The sequence below is a fragment of the Acanthochromis polyacanthus genome, chromosome 4 (genome assembly GCF_021347895.1).
Source record: "Acanthochromis polyacanthus isolate Apoly-LR-REF ecotype Palm Island chromosome 4, KAUST_Apoly_ChrSc, whole genome shotgun sequence".
In the NCBI taxonomy this organism is placed as follows: Eukaryota; Metazoa; Chordata; class Actinopteri; family Pomacentridae; genus Acanthochromis; species Acanthochromis polyacanthus.
This window is the reverse complement of record NC_067116.1, coordinates 20,054,248-20,074,233: the sequence shown is the minus strand read 5'-3', so window position 1 is coordinate 20,074,233 and position 19,986 is coordinate 20,054,248. Positions and strand designations below refer to the sequence as shown.

The window sequence follows — 19,986 nt, the reverse complement described above, 5'->3', positions numbered from 1 at the left end:
GCTCGAATCAGCATCACCATCCACAAGCACACTGTGACCAAATGTTCAGCAGGGCCGTCTGTAATCAAAGTACTTTACGGCGGTTGTTTGTGTCTATGCGTGTGAATGTGGTTTATCATAATTCTTCCGAATTTGGTTCTCAGTTCGAGCATGTTTGGCTGAACTGTGTAGTGTTTGCACAGAGTCGTAGATGAGCAACAATGCAGAGTTGCAACTAATCCATTCTAAAGCAAGAAGACGATGGTTTTGCATGAAAAAGCTTCTGAATATGTAACTTTGAAACAGAGATTTTTTTAAGGGTTTAAACAATGACGAGAGGGGCTTTAAATAAATCTGAAATTTCTGAAAAAAGCAAGTTTTTAACGTGGTTAGACTCACTTGCTAAATATGTGACAAAACCTTAAGACTTAAACTTTTATTTTTTTTAAGGTTGGGATCTTTGTACAACGGGTTTGTTTGCCATATTTTTACTTCACTAAAGTGCAGTACAGACTTGAGCTTGACGTCATCCTGATGCATTTACTTGTTGCTGCCACAAGGTGGCAGAATATCACTGCAGTTTAGTAGGATAACGTGTTGCCTATTGTGTTTTTTGCAAGCGTTTCTCAACATATTTACTGTGTAATGTATCTCTCCTCTTTGTTTTTGGAATAATAAACATAACTATACAACAGATAAAATAGGTAAATGTGCACTGACTGAAGCTAGAGAGACATTTTACAGCATTAGGGCGAGCTAATGTTCTGTTTATGCAGTATCGATACACAATTTAACCAGCTCACACAAACTCACAATAAATAGTTTATTTTCACCATGAAAAATAGACAAAAGCTCTCCATAAAGAATAATTTCTGTCAATAAGGTTTCCACATTTTCATTCATTGTAATTTTGGACATTATCTGGATTCAAATATACATTCTTTTGTCTTTTATATACAGAAGACAGCAGCTGTGCGTTTAAACAGAAAAACACAGACAAAAATACATATCACATTTCTCACATACTGTAACTCAAATACATTACAGCACATTGGTACAGAAATGCTTTGGGCTGGTGGGTGAGTCACTCCATGCAGATGTTGATACTCAAGCTGCCTATGAATACAATGAATGAAGTGTCCAAAAATCACCTGCACTCGCTCACCAGCTACGCTTTGATGTAACATCCAAGTTTTGCCTCCACTTCACAGTCACGTGCGCTTTGAGAATAGCCCAAACTGTGCAGATTAGGGACTTTCTCTCTTGCTTTCTGTGCATTTCTTTATTCTCTTTGAACCCCTTTCATCTTAAATATAGCGGAAATAATTCAGCAAAGAGTGGCAAGGTTTTTCAGCATCATGTTAGGAACAAATGACTGAATGTAGTTAGGCATACAGAGGGTGTTTTTCAGTTATTTTAATTCAAGCATATCTAATATATGACCACCTGTAACATATGCTGTATGTACACCACAAGATGTTTGAAGCCACCAGATGATCTCCTCCTCTTTTTGTCCCTTCTTGATGCCAAGCATGCTGCTTGTACAGCCTTCCTGCTGCCCTCTGAGCTTTGTCTTTCTCAGCAAACGCTCCTGCATCAGTGATCAATAGTGCACAAAGGCAGTTTGGCACAGTGGAACCTGGGTTTAAAGCCCAATAAAGAAAGAAAGAAACGCCTGATTGGCTTGTGCCTTCCTTTCCCCACAGACACAATAGCAGCACTGATGAATCACCATTAGCAGTCACACATATGTCGAGGTACTTTTTACTTTTTCCAGCTCCACACCTCAGTATGACCGACGGAGCAGATGCAAATCCGCTTTGGAAAAGCTGAATCATGACACAATGGATTTAATGGTGCACATTTTAATCACAGTGGCGGTTTGCTGTCTTGTGTTTGAGTGTTGAATTGCCTCATACATGCAGCAGTTCTGAACTGAGGCAGGTACAGCAGGGAGAGGTTGCATGTTGATGGCGACAGCAGCCCGCTAGAGTCCTCCGGGCCGAGCAATGGATGCGACTCCATAGAACAGTTCTCTCTGTTCAAAACAACACTCTTAAGAAGTTCAGTTGTCTCCTCCTCTCTCTGCTCTTCATCGTCCTTACTCTTATCATCTTCCGCAGGGTAGTCCATTCCTAGATAGCACAAATCCTTCTCTGGTCTCACCTCCCCTTCATCTTCTTGCTCCGATGGTTCAGACAGTTCCTCCACAGAGTTGTAGGAACGAGAGCGTCTTGGGTCGTCCATGTCCCCACCACGGCAGCTGTCCAGCTCCCACAAGCCGCCGGTGAAAGATCCAGAAATGTCAGAGTTGTTGGCGGAGAAATTCCCCTCATCACTGGAGCTGCTGCTTCCTCCATCTTTGTAGTGGAGGTCAACCGGCGGTAGGTCCTGCTTGGGGTGAGAGAACAGCACGGTGGCGTATGTAACTGAGGACTGGGCAGAGGTGTCAGTGTTACCTGGGTGCTGGTCCTCTGGAGGATCAGCTGGCAGTAATTCATCTATTTCTGAGCTGGAAGTGATCAAATCATCCAGGTTAACAGCTGCAGAAGTGAGCGTCTCACTCTCTATGAACTGGTCAACAACTGAGTCAAACCCTGGAGGAAGGGAAGTAGCTGAGGCATTGGTAGGATCAGGAGTCAGAGACACAAGTGAGGTTTGGATAGCCAGAGCTTTGTCCACTATGATGACTTTGGAGATGTTCTCAGAGGGCAAGAGCAGCGGCCGCATTGGCAGACCTTCTGGAGGCTGGAACAGGTGGTCAAAGGTGTCCGCCTGCAAAGATAACACACAAATAAAGTTGTTTTTCGCAATATTAACTGATATAAAGGATGGACACAAATGTGATACTGCAGACATTGCTATTATAATGGCTGAATGGTGAAGAAAAACTGACTGCATATTTTTGCTCGTTATGAATCACAGCTTGAACAATGCTGGATTGAAGCTTGTAGCAAGAGGAAATGTGGATGCATAAAGCTGATTACAGTTTCTGTTTCTGTATTTGTCAGAGCAGCAGATAAAAAACACTGAAAGACAACTTGCATGGTTTTGTTGGGTCCATCTAAAGTACGGAGTTTTAATAAAAACAGGTATGTTCTAAGTCCTTGTCCAAAGGCATGCTGTTTCTAATTCAGAAAATACTGTCGGTCACAATGTAGAGGTGTACTCATTACTTTTCCAGTCAAACTTGAGAAGACACTACTCATATATTTACATTAAATGTAAAGCCAGCAGGCAGACGGGTCCCAGGTTCTGCTCAGGGTTTCTATTTGTAAATAGACTGTTTGCACTATTTTTTTAAAGATTTCTTTGCACTGAAAAGGAGAAGTTCTCCAATCTCGTTATACACTGTATAATAAGCATATTCTATTCTATTCGATAAGAGTGTTTTTCTTGCCACTGTCGCCTTATGGCTTGCTCTGAGGGGTTCAGCCATATGGGTTCAGTAAAGTGTCTTGAAACAATTTTACCTGTAATTGGCACTAAATAAATAAAATTGAATTGAATTGAATTAAAGCAGCTGATTAGCTTAGCTTAGCTTAGCATAAAGACTGACAACAGATGAAAACAGCTAGCCTGGATGTCTTAAATTAATAAAATCCTGTCTCCTGGCCTTAAAAACAGCATGCAGCAGTTTGTTTTTCAGCTATTTGTGAGGAGTCTTGTTGTCATTGTGAGGTTTCCAGGTATTAGTTCAGAATCCAAAACAACTTTTTTGCAGGTTAAACAAATAGCATATGGAAATTAGCGACCTTTATAGATGTGCTGGTAAGAGATGTGAGAGTTGATTATTCTAACCCTCCCCAAGAATGCAAATTAGTCCTTTGAGTCAAATATGAACGAGCAGATGTTGTAAATTACTATGAGAAAGTCCAAAAAAAAGGTTTTGAATGCAAATAAAAAGTTAGCAGTCAATGGTTACAACGGTTAGTTTCCACACATGCACTGCAGCTCTGAACATTATTATTATTATTATTATTATTATTATTATTTAGGTATTATCCACAGGAGCTGCATGTGAGAACATAAATGTCAGAACTGATCAGACTGGACAATAAATTGATTTTATCCTGATAGCTGTCTGCTACAAACTCATTTTAATGTTTGATTGAGTCCATGTATTGAATAGTGGTGACAGGTAACTTTCAAGAGAATTTACAAGGTTTCCTGCTCATTTGCATTATCTGGCTTCTCACACACTCTACCCATTCACCTCTCATCACCTAAACTGAACTGGGTATTTCCAGTAGAGAGACAGACGTTCCGCTGTTTTCTGTTACAGAGCTACAGCATGGAGTTGTTATTTTTACCTTTTTGAGGTCTATTCCTTTAGCCCACGAGCACTTCTTGGGGTTGGGAACATCTTTCCACATAAACTTTTTCATCCTGTAAATGAAAAACAGCAGATATTCAGGTTGCATGTCTGGTCTCAACACTCTTTTTCCCTTCCTCTGTTTTTTCTAATTTCTCCACCCCCTCTCAGCCAACATCAAGCGCACGTCTGTGACCTGCTAAATGTCACTCTCCTCATTTTTCAAGGCCAGCGTCTCTGTGTCCTTAATTAGGCTGCACCCCAGACGTTACTATCATCCATCATTTCTAACAGGTGTCTCTGTGAAAAACTAATTCTGTATACATTGGTGTTGTACAACTAAAACCTGGTATAACATCAAATGTGAAAATAAAACCCGAAAGATCTGCAAGTGAAAATGTCTTTTGCTTCAGCAGGCACAAGCTCTTACTGGTTTTGGGAGAGGAGCAGTGTGATAAACAGGACGATGGAGAGGAAGGAGATGATCATCAGCAACATGTAGACTGCGGGGTCTCCTCTGGAGGCTGCAACAACTAGTAAACACACATCAGACCTTTAATTAATAGCACAATGAAAGTGTTGGCAGTGTGTGGAATACGATACCGGTAAAACACAAACTTGTGAGCGGTGGTCGTACCTGAAGTGTGAAATGGCTCCCCTTCCTCATCAGCAAACACAGGGTACAAGGAGAAGTCCAACTTCTCGGAGCCAATGAAATTACCTGACATGATACATCAAAATAGTTACAGGTTAGCTGAGAACACACTGATAGTCCTTCGAACCCCAAATACTTTCTGGCATTTTTTAAAAATTTGCTTTTGTTGCATTCTTACTCACTGTGGGCTAATTTTTCACTGCAAAATAAAGTCCTTCACATCTATGGAAGCAGTACAACCACGGCCAGGTGTATTGAGAACTCAAAAATGTCTTTTGTGCTGCATATGAAGGGTTATCACGGCATTTCTCCAAGTTCTCACAGGAGTTACTGATACTGGGAAAATGGTGACTCCTCTTACATTACTTCTTCCTTTGTTTCCCTTTTTGTCTTGCTTGCTCTGTAAACACAGCCTGCAGTTCAGTCGAATAGTCCCTAAATATTTGTCATGTGACGGTTGTTTACAACATCCAGATATGAATATGAAGCATCCAGAGCCCTCAGGTCATAAGGGACAGATTTACTGTGTGTTCCCTGAATCAGAACCAAAAACAGTGAAGCAGCATTCAGCTACTATGCTCCTCACCTGTGGTCACCTGAAGTCTGCTCAAACTGCAGGCTCTGTTAAATCAGGCCTGAAAACCAGACTGTTTACTTTAGCTTTCTCTTAGACTCTCAATCTTTTTTCTTGTCTTTTAATGCATTTTATGTACTTAATGTCTCCCTTTATGTTTTACTTCTATAATTTTAATGTATGTCTTCCTTTAAATCATTTTTCTGAGTGTATTTTTTTTGCTATGGTAAAGCACATTGCCTTGTGTATGAACTGTGCTACATAAATAAACTTGCCTGACAGCTGAGTCATTGCACATTAATATAATATAGCGCTTTTGATTAACTATCATGATTTCAAGTTTAGATTTGGTTAATTCTATGATGTCACTGTACGCCTCACGTTATTAGCTCATGGACTGTTTTATTTTTGTGATAAGATGTCTTTGAAACCCACTGGCAGGCTTTGGGTTTAGAGGGTTAACAGTATAATTTATGGTAATAAAAAAAACAGAGTAAAGACAGTATTACCTGTCAGAAAGACAGGGTGATCAGTGTAGGGCAGTCTGGCCCACGTTTCTCCACTCGGTTCAGAGTTCTGAGAGTCCTGCTGCCTCTGAGGCCACCACTGGACCACCATGAACTGAGGCACAGAGCGGTTGTCCAGCAGGCTCCAGGACAGAGACACACAGGTGCTGTTGATAACCAACACGTGGAACGAACGCACACAGCGGCCTGCGGAGCACAAAAGCAACAACTGAATTAATAGAGCGCCGTTAGCTGACTTTAGCACAGGTGTTTGTAACTGTGAGCAACAAATCTAACCTCAGCTCTTATTAACCCTGTCACAAACCGAGATTATGAACACATGAGGAGATGACATAATCTCGCCTGTTACAGACTTTGAGGTAATAGTATTAAAAGCTTTATTTTTGCATTAAAAATTTTGATACAGACATTTGAATAGATCTGAAAATGTAGTGCAAAAAGAAGGAGGCAAAATCTTCATTAGAAGTCTTTTATAAGATTTTAGAGATGTATGTCTCGCAACTAAAGCCATGTAAACTGTTACCGCGCTCAGAATAACTTAAGTGTTAGTATAAATTCTTATAAAAATGTGTGGTTATGAAAGCTGCATTAACTTGGCCTTTACACAAGCAAAATGTGTGTGGCACATTTAGGGCAAACTTGTGGTTGAATTACAGCAAAGAGGTTAGTTTTCCAGAGAATGTTGCTTCAAGTTTGCCCGAATTGGCAACCAGTGGAAAACTTCCAGGAACATTCTGGCAAAAATGATATGTTTGTCCCAACTTTAAGGCATGTTCACCTGCTGTTTGCAACCACAGTTTGCCAGCAGCGATAGATTTCTAGGACATTTCCGGGAACATGTTTTTCATTAGCTTCCAGGTAATTTATAGCAAGGAGATATTTTTTTTATGCGCAAATGAAATTAGTTGCAAACTTCTGGTGCAGTTCTCTCTAGCTTTGTGGAAAACAAACAGCACATTTACTTGAATGTTTACTATTACAGCAAGCTTGCTATAAATTCATATTTACTTTTTATAGTATTTATAGATAAGACTTTCCTGGTACTTGAACAGTGATGCAGTAATTTGTACCATCACCTGACAACAAGAAGTCTGGGTTCCATCCCATGTCCAGGCCACTGGTGGCTACTAATTCAAGTTGCAAACACAGAATGGACATATCCTTTAAGTTTGTATGTCTCGTATTTACACATTCACAGATACAGAGAAAGTTGCAACATTATGATTCACTTTAAGTCGTGACTGTTTGTGTTTTTCAAACTGTTTTTACTTCCACTAATTATAAATATTTAGACCAGCTGCTAAAAGGTTCACCACATAGTTACTAACTGTTTGCCATTTGTTACTGCAAAGTTGTTTACCTGCTAGTAAGACTGAAAATGCAAATTCTACAATACTTTAATGAAAAAAAATAATGAGAAAATGTCAAACAAACAGCGTTCTCTGAGAAGTAAATAATAAAAACAGCCCATTTTCATGGAAAACCATTTTCATTCTGCCAGTTAGTAGTCTATGAATCATGAGTAATGGGAGAGAGACACAAAAATGTTGTTGACAGAGTACAGTCATTAAAAAAATGAACCTTGTTAATTCTGTTCTGAATGCAGCTAATAGTATTTACTGCACTACAGCTAATGGCAGCGTTTATAACTTCCTGAGAGACACATAGTTAAAGCTTCCATCTGCATATATGGCTGTTTTTGTCCCCAGGTTTGATGCACATTGTTCTCAAATTAAATATGATATGATTGACAAAAGGGAGGTCAATTTTTGGAAGACAAAATGAGACAGGCCAGAAAAAATGTGAAGCAGGCTAGATTAATAATGTCAGGAAATGCTCAGAGCGGCTGTGATTCAAGTGGATGACACACACCACCTTGTTATTTCCTTTATCATACATGTGCACCTGTGTTTGGACATGCGAGCACAATAACCATGAATCTTTAAGCTCTGATGAAAGTCTCTTGGATTGACTGATCTTAACCTCGCTTATGTAGACCTGTACTTTTTATTTACAGTGTACTGAAAAACCCTTGTGGCCTCAGGTAGTTCGCACAGCTTTAGTCGATTATATGATCTAAAACTGCTGCTACAGGAGCTGTCACTTATCTGCTTAAAGGTATTTTTAAAATGCCAATATGTTAGTATGAGTGAGTTATGCTTTAGACTAGACAGCTGCTACGTTGTTTCAGGTGGATTAAATATTTTATATGATTGTTTAGAAGTTTTATTCATATTTGTCTGAGCACATTTCTGTTAAATTCTGATTTGTCCATAGACTGTATCATAAAGATGGACACAGCGGCCGGCTCCAAAAATGATGCCTACCTGAAGTGTCAAAAACTTGCAATATCACACCATCCCTCAAGGGCTGGCTCCAAAAAGCTCTGGCTCCATAGACCTCAATTCTACACAGGAAAAACTTAAATTCAATAGACTGCTTTTCTGCAGTGGTGGACTTTTTTTCTCGATAGTTTTTCTGGTCAAAATGAGAGATCAGTTTGCCAATCTGAAAATAAATCAATATTGAATTTTACACACAGCATTACAGCTTTGCGAAGTTGGGGGCGGGGCTACTTGATTAACAGTCTGGTCTGGAATGATTGACAGGTCAGACAGCCTAGACGCTCATTCACCTTAAACTCTGTTCTCAAGGTTTGGATTTAATTCTGGTATATTTGCTAGTTCATTTATCGGTAGAGCAGCAGGACATTTTCCTAAGACAGTTTTTCTGCTCGTTGACTTGTTTTAACTAGTTTTCGACCTTCGGCTGATTCTACCCGCAGACGTCGAAGGAACTCTGTAAGTAAATATTTATTTTCTTATTGGTGCTTTAAATACACTTTATATGCAACTTTAGTTTTTTACAGATAAAATACAGATATGTGTGTCATGCACTCTAGATGTTGATGGAGTTTATTTCTGTGAGTTGACCAGAGCAGAGTTTACGTCCACTTTTGGAGGCTAATGTTAGCAGCAGTGCTGGTAAACAGCAGAAGCCGGTAAAAGTGGGCGGGACAGAGTCCTTGGCTCTCAGTCAGTCTGACCAATCACTGCTCTCTGGGTCCGCCCTCTGAGAATCTTTTTTTTTGTCTCTGGCTGTGTCCGAAATGGCATACTAACGTACTACTCATACTAAGTGTGACGTCAAAATAAGTATGTAGTGCGTTCACATTAGATAGTATGAAAAGATTGAGTACGTGAGAAATACCCGGATGTATACTATTCCCGGAAAATTTTTAAGTATGCGCGGTGACCACACTAGTCATACTCAACCGCCCCATAATGCTTTGCGAGCTACCCACCGAAATGGAAGTGCATAGTATACAGTACATACTCATTGAGTATGTAGTACGTTAGTGTGCCATTTCGGACACAGCCTCTGACACCAAAAATACACAATGTCTACCAGGAAGTAGCAAAATCCTGGCTTCATTTTCTCAGTGCAGAAACCAACGGGTGTACGTCACGATAGCTACGTCCATCTTTATTAGAGAGTCTATGGATTTGTCACACATTTTGTGGTATGTGTCTTGTGCTTGTTGTCTGTAAAGCAGTCTGCAAAATATTCCAAAAAATATCACGCAGTATCACTATGTGCTTAAAGAATATTTTCACTGGGTTTTCTTACTCCTCCTTCCAATCACTCACGTTTAGGTTGTCTCTTCAGTGTCATGTTTATGTTGTTGGTGGAGCTCCCCAGAGTGTTGTAGGCTTCCACAGTCACAATCTGCAGCTCCTGGTTCCACTCGAAGCTGTACGAGGACACCAGCTCGATCCGCTTCCTTGTCACAGGCCCGCCTGAGGTCTGCCACTGGACTATAAATCCGTCCACACAGTAGGAGTTCCCAGACACCGGTAAAGGCTGCACAACAAATCATAACATTTAAGCATTTTTAATGATTTGCCTTAAGTGACAGAACATCTCTGTATTCTTCTTAGTTTTAACAAATCCCATGACAAGACCAAAACTAACAATGTGATACTTCTAACCTAAAACTCAGTGGTTCCTGTTGAGTATGAGCATCTTTATAAATGGATTGTTCATTTAAAAAAGGCCCAATAATTACCTGTAGCAGCTGGGCACTGTAGTTTTTAGCAAATGTTACCCATAAAGAAGCAAATGATGCTTTTGGATGCAAGTCAGGCTCAAAATAAGCTATAGTTACCATTTCAATATGACATATTGTATTTTTATAGTTTTTCAGCCAATACTGTGCTTTGCCACAGAATTAAAGGACATCAGGTTTGGCTACACAAACGACACCAGTTGTTTTTGGTCTTTAATAGGATTTACTGGCAAGAAGATTATCTCCAGAATTAACCTTTGATTATAAGGCTAAATATTTAGTTTGTGCACCTCAAACAGCAGAGTGACATTAGTCCGCTGGCTGTGTGGATCATCTTGAAAGATTCTCCAGAAATCGGGACGTTCAGGAGCTGAGGAGGAGACACATTACCGAACATCATTACAGACAGAGTTTATTTCTGATCATGTTTCTGAGCACAATTTTTCAAAAAAAAAACATCCCAAGGTCAGGGGTAAATTAGTGTCAAACCAGGCACCAAGCTGTATCTGCAAATGTCATCATCATCATAAAAGGATGGTTCTGTTTGAAATTCTGCTTCATGGGTGAAATGAACATTGTCTTACCTCTGCTGTTTTGTGGTGTGGAGTAGACTGAGGCGCTCCAGTCGCTCCACTCTCCGGTGAGTTTAACGTGAATGCAGCGCACCTGAACCACGTACCCCCGGCACATGTCTGGTACCAGGACGTCATCCCAGGGAACTCGAACTGAACTCTGGTTCTGCACACAGGACATTTTTAGAGCTCAGTTAGGAAAGCAACAAATATCGCTAATGGAAAAAACAATCTGATATGTGGAGTAGACATCTGTTTAATTTGTCTGTTCACTTTACCAGAGGAAGGAGAGAAAATGAGTTCTTCATATTCTTCAGCATTCTGAGTGAAGGCTGGTATGTGAAAACACTTGAGTCCAATTTCCAAAAGAATTTTTCAGTCAGTGGGATGAAATAAGGTTTCATCAAGCTGATATCACTCGAGTAAAACTGACAAGCTGAGCCCATGTCAGAGCATCCTGTGCTGAATGTAAAGGAGCATGAGGCCTATTTATAACATGTTTGTTCCTGCTGCTCTTCATAGATTCAAAAGGAAACATAACTTAAGGTCCTTTATTCAGAATGAAACGGCAATAAATGAGCAGCACAGAGTTGAAATTTCTCTTTGGAATTCATTCAGTCTGCTAAAAATTAAAAAAATTCCATGCTTATCAGTATGTAGAGAAAATGATTGGTTTACGAGAAAGGTCAGCAATTCAACGTGCCAGCTGACCAAACATTCAGTCAAAGGCTGATGGTGGTTAAATAGTCTGACGGACAAACTCACCTTCCAGTCCGGCGCGGTGCTCACAGCGGATGGGGAGTGGTAGCGAAACTGACACTGGACTTCGACTGGCAGAGATGGAGGCTTCCAAGTGACGTTCAGATGCCCATTTCTCTGGCTCACGGCTTTTACATCAGTGGGTGGGTTCGGCTTCACTGCAGGAGACAAACAGAGATTCAGCTTGTCTCATGTAATATCAGCAAATCTCTGATAAAAAAAAACAAAAAAAACAACAACATTTAACTATCACCACTGCCATAGAACAGCCAACATACAGAATCATAGCTAAAAGCTATTTTCAAATATAATATTGAAGTCATGCTGTTTACACTTTTCCAGATTCACAATCACTACTTTAACCTCAGAATTTAAAGATGTCATTCAATAATTCATCTCCTTTTGTATGAATCTTTAATATAGCAATGGTTGGCTTTGAAGCTTCGTGCCCACTGCTTGAAAGTCTGCTCCTAAAATATTCCAACTAAGCAGAAGACCGTTATTACTCTTAATATGTTCCTGGTTATATACTTACATGAATAAACTAGAAAAACACTCAGAGAGCGCAGCACTCCGCCAAGGCTGCTGAGTCAACTTATTATTTCCAACGAATGAAATGTTTAATAAAAAGTGACCTTGTGCTGAGTACAGGCATGCGTTATGCATGTGCATGTTATGTATGGATACCAAACTGCGTGTAAATTACATTTATGAAGGTGTGTTGATCAGTTCATCACTTTTGGCAAGACTTGGTTTTGCTAGTGTTAAAATAACAATTCCCTCCATGTTTCTATTTTGAAGGCGGGGTTTTAATATTTCGGGCTTTTATTTTGTAACCATTCCAGCGGCACAGGAAGTGTTGTCTAAGAAGCAGTTACTTGACATGACGAAGACGCTGCCAAAAAGTCCGAAAATTTACATAAAATGACAGACAAAGGTTCCACGTTGTTGCTGTCTAGCAAAGGATGTGTTTAAACCTATAAGTGCCTAGCGGGGACAAGGTGTTACAGTGAAGAAATGAGGGAAGGACAGAAATGTAAATCTGTGTTCAAATAAGGCTGATGGCTGAACTTAGCGGTCGGCAGGAATTGATAAGAAACATCCTACAGTTTAATCGTTTGTTCCTTATATGATTTCCAACTGATAAATCATGGTCAATTTGTAGGAGGATCGCAATCATGTGACTGTCAGAGGGTAGCAGACTCAGTGTTCACGTCATGGTTACAGCGACACTGTGCAGGCTGCTGTATCTGGCAACGGGAAATCTTTAACAAAGCCGTGAATCCACATTATAAGCCGCATCAATGCCAAAATTTAATCACTTGGTCCTTGTGTCATTTCTGACCTTGCCTGAAAATTTCATCCAAATCCATTGGTCTGTTTTTCCGTAATGTTTCACACAGACAGATTCACAGATTCACGTACTCCGGCCGTCACATAACTCCGCCATTTCCTTGGCAGTGTAATTAGAACTTCTATGACAAGTTAGATGAATGCCAACTATGCTCAACTGATCAACTACGTTTTTGATAATTTCATGCAAAAGTCAATTCTAAGAAATGCTGTAGTAGAGGAAAGAGTTTCATTTCAGTTTCATAGATACATACATACATTTATAGAAAGGATCACTAAAGCTAACTTTCAGTCCCTCTTGTTATGTATCTTGGCACATGATGTTCTCCACACATGACTGTTCGTGTTGCTTACCGTGATCTTGAGGGAACACGTAGAAAGGTTCGGACCTGATAGGACCCAGCGGCGATGGGACCTCCAGCCACAGTTTGTAGCAGGTCATTCTCAGAGGCTTGATGGTGCAGGTTTTCTGAGAGGATCTACAAACAGGCCCCATCTCTCCCACTGTCTTCCCCGCTTTCTCCCTCTTCTTCATCTCGTCGCAGGACAGGTAAGACCAGCTGCAGTGACAAAAAGACACAGAGTGAAGATCTTCAAAGCTTTGTCATTTTATTCTTGAACTTGTGTCGTTCGCTGTGGACCAAACGCTCAGTTGCAGATAAGGATAATTCCCAACAATTACAGCTAGAGTCCATTTAATCAATAGCTGAATGTCTTACAGGAGAGGCAGCCTGAAGATGTGTGCTGTTAGACCCATATTTAAACAATTATCACATCTCCATCATCTCTGTGTTTTTAGTGCGCCTTTTGGCACAACAAGAACTTTTGATTTCCAAATCAAAAAGTTTGTATGCAGTATGCCATAAGGACCCGTTTGAACATACTCTGATCCTTACTCACCATGACCATGACTATCAGATATAATAATGTCTGAAAAAAATAATCGAAGCTCTGGATATCTAGCATAATTGCTAAAAGAAACAATAAACTATTAGATCAATAGTTTGCCCGCACACCCTAAATGTCACCAATAACCGCTCAATGAAATGGAAGGTTGTACAGTTATCAATGGCTAACCAAAGGCCTTATTTGCAACCTGTGTCTCATTTATAGCAATATCATTGTGTTAAATCAATTTTATCATTACCATAGAGGAAAATTAGGTAACCTGCAAACGCTTCTTCTCTTTTTAAGGACAGAGCTCAAGTAGGCAATCAGACAGCTGCAGTGAAAATTTCAGCTGTGATGTTGCATAAGAGGCATTTGCACAACAAAAGCGACAACTGCATCATTCTTTCTGAATTTCGCTTTTTCTGAAGTGAAGAAACTTCCTATTGCAGCGAAGCCACAAATATTGCTGACACTGACTTAAAGTTAACTGCTCAAAGGAACTTCCTGGTTTGATTTTACATTTACACACTATTTCCATGGTGTGTTCAGTGAACTTGGCGTCCAGGACAAGATGCTTTGGTGACTTCTAGGTTCTCAGCACTCTGAGATCTAATGGTTTGCCTCATCTTTTGACACACACAGGCGCAATTCACCCTGAGGAAGATCGACTGTGTGGTAAATGCTGCTTTACCTCGATCGAAATGTGAGCATAGTCAACTGCGTGTCATTCCAGCTGCAGTGCATAGCATTCATGTCACCGTCTGTTTTGCATCTTATGTTAATCACAGCTCCTGGAACACAAAGAATAAAACACATTAAAGTTGAGACACAATAAAAACAAACCTCACCGGAGATAAGCTTTGTGGACTGGGATTATTTTGGTTCACATTGTTGTGCCGCCACACTCTTCCTGCTTTTGTTCGCTTAACAGGAAAACTGAAGGGGACATGCACTTCCAGTATCAGAAGTGAAATGTTGATGTTTGACTTCACAAATAGCTCAGCTATTTCTTAAATGCTAATTAATTTCTTTTTAGGGACATCAAACAGTAACAGCTAACCTTCCAAATAGATCTGACTGTAGGCGAGGGTCCACTCCTTCGTACAACGCAGCACGTCATACATCTGAGTCTCCGATGGACGCACTGTGATCTGGCTGACCTGGTTAGAGTGAAGGAAAAACATGCATTTACATGGACCTTACTTCCCTAAAATTACACCAGGGAGTCATTTTAAATTTTGGAACTGTTCCCAGATTCACACGTAGCCCTGCACAGACAGTTTTTTCTTACCCATTGGTTGACTGGGTGGTACTGGCTGTGATTAAGCGGCTGCTTGTGGTTAAGCATCCACACGGCCGTGCTGGCGTTGATGCTGTGGTCGTTGAACACACAGCACACGGTTACGTTCTCACCACGTCGCACCACTATTTTGTCAGGAATGTAGCTCACCTCTGCACAAAAGAAAACAAGTGACAGATTTTGAGAAAACTTTTTGTAATGACCAGCGTCTCTCTTCATCTTTCATCTTTAGGAATTTGTTTTTGATGTGAAACCACAACAAACAAAAAGCTAAATGGATGTCACAAGCAATAAAAGAGAATAAAATAAAGAACAAAACACCTGACTCAGTCTCATTCAGCAACAGTTTTCATGTAGATTTTCACAAAAGAGAAAAACTTTCTCAGGGATTTTCATTCGTCACATGATATGGAACTGTGAGCGTGTTGTCATCCAACCGCCTCCTCTGACGCAGCCGACTGAAACATCTGTGTGGACCTCAATGTCAATGTTGGCATTATCAGAAAGAAAATGTGACTCATTAGCAGATCAAAACAGAAACTCTTGTGAATACTAAAATGTGTGCAGTGATCTTTTGTTCTGTCATCATATGTTGTTTTTCTTGTATTTTATCAAAACTTTCATAAAGTTTTTCTTAGTCGTTATTTATTTTTGTGGAAAACTTCCTACCATCACTTCAAGAAGGTTTTATGTGGTTCCTTCCAGGGAAATTACTGAAAATATCGGAGTCTCATAAACTTTTAACCCCATGACTCACAAACATGTTACCTGAGGGTCAAGTTTCTTCCAGCGACATGCAGTAGAAGAACAGACTGGCAACATCACATGCACAACAGTAAAACCACCTGTATAATATTGTGTAGGTCGGCTCCACGCCACCAAACCATCTCTGAACACAACAGACCTCTGAAAGTGTCCTAAGGTATCAGGTACCAAGATATTAGCAGCAGATCCATGAAGTCTTGGAAGCTACAACGTGGGGCCTCAGACTTGCTTTTCCTCCCACAGACAGTTAATTGGATTGAGACACCTTAAACACGATGTTACTCAAACCATGTCTGAACAATGTTCGCAGTGTGGCAGGCAGTATTATCCTGCAGGTTGCCATGAAGGGGGGTGTGTAGTCTGCAACAATGTTTAGGTAGGCGGTATGTGTCAAAGTAACGTCTTCATGAGTGCCAGAACCAAAGGTTTCTCAGCAGAACATTGCTCAGAACATCCTCCGCCAGCTTGCTTTGTCGTCCACATGATGTAAAAGAAAGCATGACTCATTAAACACCTTCTTTCACTGATCCGAGACACCCACATGCCGAATGCTGGCATTTTTTGTCATTGTCCAGAGGTCAGTGTGGTCAGTCTGACTGGTCTGTGGCTACACAGCCCCAAAACACAAACAGCTGCGATGAACAGCATGCTCTGACACCTTTCTGTCAGAGCCAGCATAAAGGAATTCAGCAATCTGTGATACAGCAGCTCTTCTTCTGTTATTCACTTCGCCTGTCAGTAAGTTTGATATTGTTGTTCATCACCATATAAACTTGGATGTGTACAATCAGGTAAACACTCACTCATCTAGTCTGGAAACACAACACTTTCCAATACTAGACTCAATGACTCACTTGTGCTGTTTGAGGCCCTCAGGCTCTTAACTTTAAATCAGGAATGTGTGTGGCAGAGTACAAACTAACCATCAGCCAGTATGAACAACTGATCATTTGGAACGGTGTTGATTTGAAAGCATGCAAACAGCTTTCAAATCTCAGTTCTTAGTTTAATTTCTCAACTTTCACTTTCATGATTAAAAAAAGATTTTTTTTTAACATAATCTAATATTAACCTTTGGTCTGGAAAAAAGTACACTGAAGCACAATTAAACACTTATGAGCTCCTGATGTTGCTTGTACACTACATGCTTGTTACACTTGTGTATGTGAGTTGGATGTAATGATAACAAACCTTACATTGACATTTACTACATGTTCAGCTCTGTGACAGTAAACTTTTGTTCTTTTTTTGAGCTACCATGTCACACTGCAATGATTTGTTCCACATCTGTAACCTTGAGGACAACCTGTGACTCGGGGTTTACTGGTGTCGGCCATATTGAAAGGAGTCCTTCATTACTGGCTCCGACTAATGAGCTGGATTCATTATTTATAGCATAGAACTGGCATAAATCTGCCTGAGCGATAACTGGGGTCAGCGGTTGAATCCATCTAGCTGCAATTAGCCATGAATCCTCGTCTGTGGAGCCTATCAGGGAAAATGAGAGCTGAACTGAAGCACCTGGTTCAAAATGTCAAATGCTGACTGACTTGGCAACCAGTGCCAGGACATGTAGGACAGCTTTGTTAAGTTAGACCACTGTATCCTTAATTTAATGAACCCTCTGCACAGAAAAAAAAAAGTTGCAAAAATGATAAAAATTGTCCAAAGTACATGCAAACTCAAACAACAAGCAGCAGCTGCTCTTTTGCTTTTTTTTGTCCCCGTACACAAAACTGCAAGGAACTAGTTCTTACTGTTCAGGTAAATGTGGTGAGGTTCACTCCACTCGCTCCACAGCGGAGGCTCTTCCTGACTGCAGCAGCGAACCTGGATGGTGTAGTTCAGTTTGGGCTTCAGATCTAAAGACCGCTGTGGCTTTCCAGATGCATGCACCACCTGGAGATAGAGGAGGGGAAATGAACACAAACACACACACACAGAGCTGGGTGTGTTCCCCCGAGAGCGATGACTAAATCAAATCCATCATCACAACATGAATGCGGCTGCAGTTTGGTGTCTTTTCAGCCATAAATGTTATCAAAGCTAAAATCAGGATCATGTGACTGCTGGCCATTTCTGTCAGTTTGCTTGCTTGTTTGCACTTTCACAGCTTGTTTGCATTAGATTTTAGTGCTTTCTTTACAATCTACACATATTCATTTATGTCTTAATTCCCAAGTGAAGGCATTAAACGTACCACTAAAACAGATTGTGATATTTCAGCTCTGACATACAGCCTAAAGGAAATGCAGATTATCGGACTTCCAAGAAAGGCAAAAGAAAACTTTCACGAATCATCAACTCTTAGGAGCTGCAACAAGAAGTCCACCTTAATCACTAAGTTTAAAAAAAAAACAAGATTTGCTGCTTTTCTCCATGCAAGAATTTTGGTTTAGGATCAAGAATTAATTCAATATTTTCTGGCTTTTTAAAGATAAAGGATTAATTCATAAATAAGCAAAAAAAACACAACAAAACTACAGATTAAGCGATAATTAAATATGTTATCTGCAAAAATCTGTCTCTAAAATGGTATATGATCCTTGCTTGGTGTCTACTATTTACCTGCCAGGTTGGGTGAGTGGTGTTGGAGGAAAATCGGACCTCATATCTCAGCGGGCTGAGATCAAAGTCTGTGGAGTCGTTCCACTGAACGATCAGTTCTGCCTCAATGGTCTGAATGTGTGACACGTTGACTGGAGGACTCGGTTTCACTGCAGAAAAAGAATATATTACCATACTGTGAGCTCCGCTACAGAATCGATATGCTGCATGGTCAGCAAATCACTCATAATGCCACCATAAGACCACTCTGATCCTGCTGTAAGGCCAGCTTGCTTCAATTAAAGTTAGAAAATGCCTTTGGATTTATCAAAATACCTGTAAATACAGTTAGAGGATTATAGTTTTTCTTATGGCTCAACAAAGTGCCTCAAGGTCTCTTATTAATTACAACTCTTTGTTATCCATCAGTATTTATAGCCTTTAAAACATACAGCATTACTGCACTGTACATCTAACAGCATTCGCTGTAATGAAACTAATCTTCATCTTGTAGTTCTCTTGCCAGAATTAAATAAATCAATCACATCTTGAATGGAGACCTAATGGAAAATGTAGCCGGCATGTAATTTGCTTTCTCTGCTTGTCACATATGGCAAATTAACTTCACGTTTTAGTCAATAATACATGACGTGTACATAGAAATGTCATTAGAATAATTTTTTAATTTCCTATGAATGATCCACTCAGTGTGAGTGACTTACAGAGGTTGATAGTGTACGTGCTCATTTCAGGTGGCTGTAAGAGGTAATCAGTCAGATTTATTATTTAACGTCAGTCGCTGAGGTGAGATGGGTGCAGCAGATAACAAAGATATCTCAGGTGATCACTCACTTCTGACGAACACAAACGGAAAATGCTGAGTCTCCTACAGCCACAAAAATGCCTTTCGGGGCAGGAGAGGTTACTCATCATTATTACTAACAGCTCAACTATTTCTTCAGAATACGTTCCCATGAGAAACAAGAAGGGCTTTTAGTTCTATCTTAAAAGGCTAATTTACAAACCTAACTCAACATGAGGCAACATTTATTGCTTTCCTAAATGAAGTACGTGCTGCTTGATCACAGTTGACAGTACAGTGAGAGAAATCACCTTGGCTGCTCCTGCTGCACTCTAAGTCTCAGAGACAAACTTAGCTGAATCTGAATGTGTGCAGCCACTGTTGTCTGTTTCCATGGTTACAGAGCAAACAGAAAAACTGCTAAAGCATGACCTTTCATGATGTAAATGCACTGTACCATAAACACACACAAGCTGAAAGTCAGCGCTCATGGTGTGCTAAAGAACGTCATTATCTAAAACCGCAGAAAAAGACGATACAATAGTTTCATTCATTTAAGTCTCTGCAGGCTACATATACGGCCATGATAACATACCTGATGACACTTATTATTATATTAGTTGTATATATGTTTCTATGTATTGTACTATGCTGTTTTTATGGTATAAATTTCATTGACTGCCGTTGCAAATCAAATTGCCCAAACTGGGACAATAAATCTAAAAGTCATTTTTTTACCATTAGATGATCCCATCCTATACAGTTTCTTGTACTTACACTTTAAATTGACTATTTATAGTTTTAAATTGTTGGCTGGAAAAATACAAGACATTTAATAGCCTCACCTTGTGCACCGGAATATTCACTTTCTGTTCTGC

At 40.1% G+C, this 19,986-nt stretch overlaps 1 protein-coding gene across 1 annotated transcript in view; it reads right to left on the bottom strand.

Moving 5' to 3' along the window:
* Positions 1–788: 788 nt before the first annotated feature.
* The window catches only part of lepr (leptin receptor), a 34,614-nt gene continuing 15,416 nt past the window's right edge, over positions 789–19,986 (bottom strand). The window contains exons 7-21 of the mRNA XM_022216275.2: positions 18,328–18,476; positions 17,517–17,658; positions 14,986–15,146; positions 14,755–14,854; positions 14,386–14,485; positions 13,158–13,363; positions 11,457–11,608; positions 10,704–10,857; positions 10,410–10,489; positions 9,701–9,914; positions 6,033–6,236; positions 4,932–5,015; positions 4,725–4,827; positions 4,293–4,368; positions 789–2,754 (exon numbers count right to left, since the gene is read on the bottom strand). Coding sequence (XP_022071967.2) covers positions 1,849–2,754; positions 4,293–4,368; positions 4,725–4,827; positions 4,932–5,015; positions 6,033–6,236; positions 9,701–9,914; positions 10,410–10,489; positions 10,704–10,857; positions 11,457–11,608; positions 13,158–13,363; positions 14,386–14,485; positions 14,755–14,854; positions 14,986–15,146; positions 17,517–17,658; positions 18,328–18,476 — 2,831 coding nt within the window. The 3' untranslated portion in view covers positions 789–1,848. The remainder of the gene's footprint in view (positions 2,755–4,292; positions 4,369–4,724; positions 4,828–4,931; positions 5,016–6,032; positions 6,237–9,700; positions 9,915–10,409; positions 10,490–10,703; positions 10,858–11,456; positions 11,609–13,157; positions 13,364–14,385; positions 14,486–14,754; positions 14,855–14,985; positions 15,147–17,516; positions 17,659–18,327; positions 18,477–19,986) is intronic.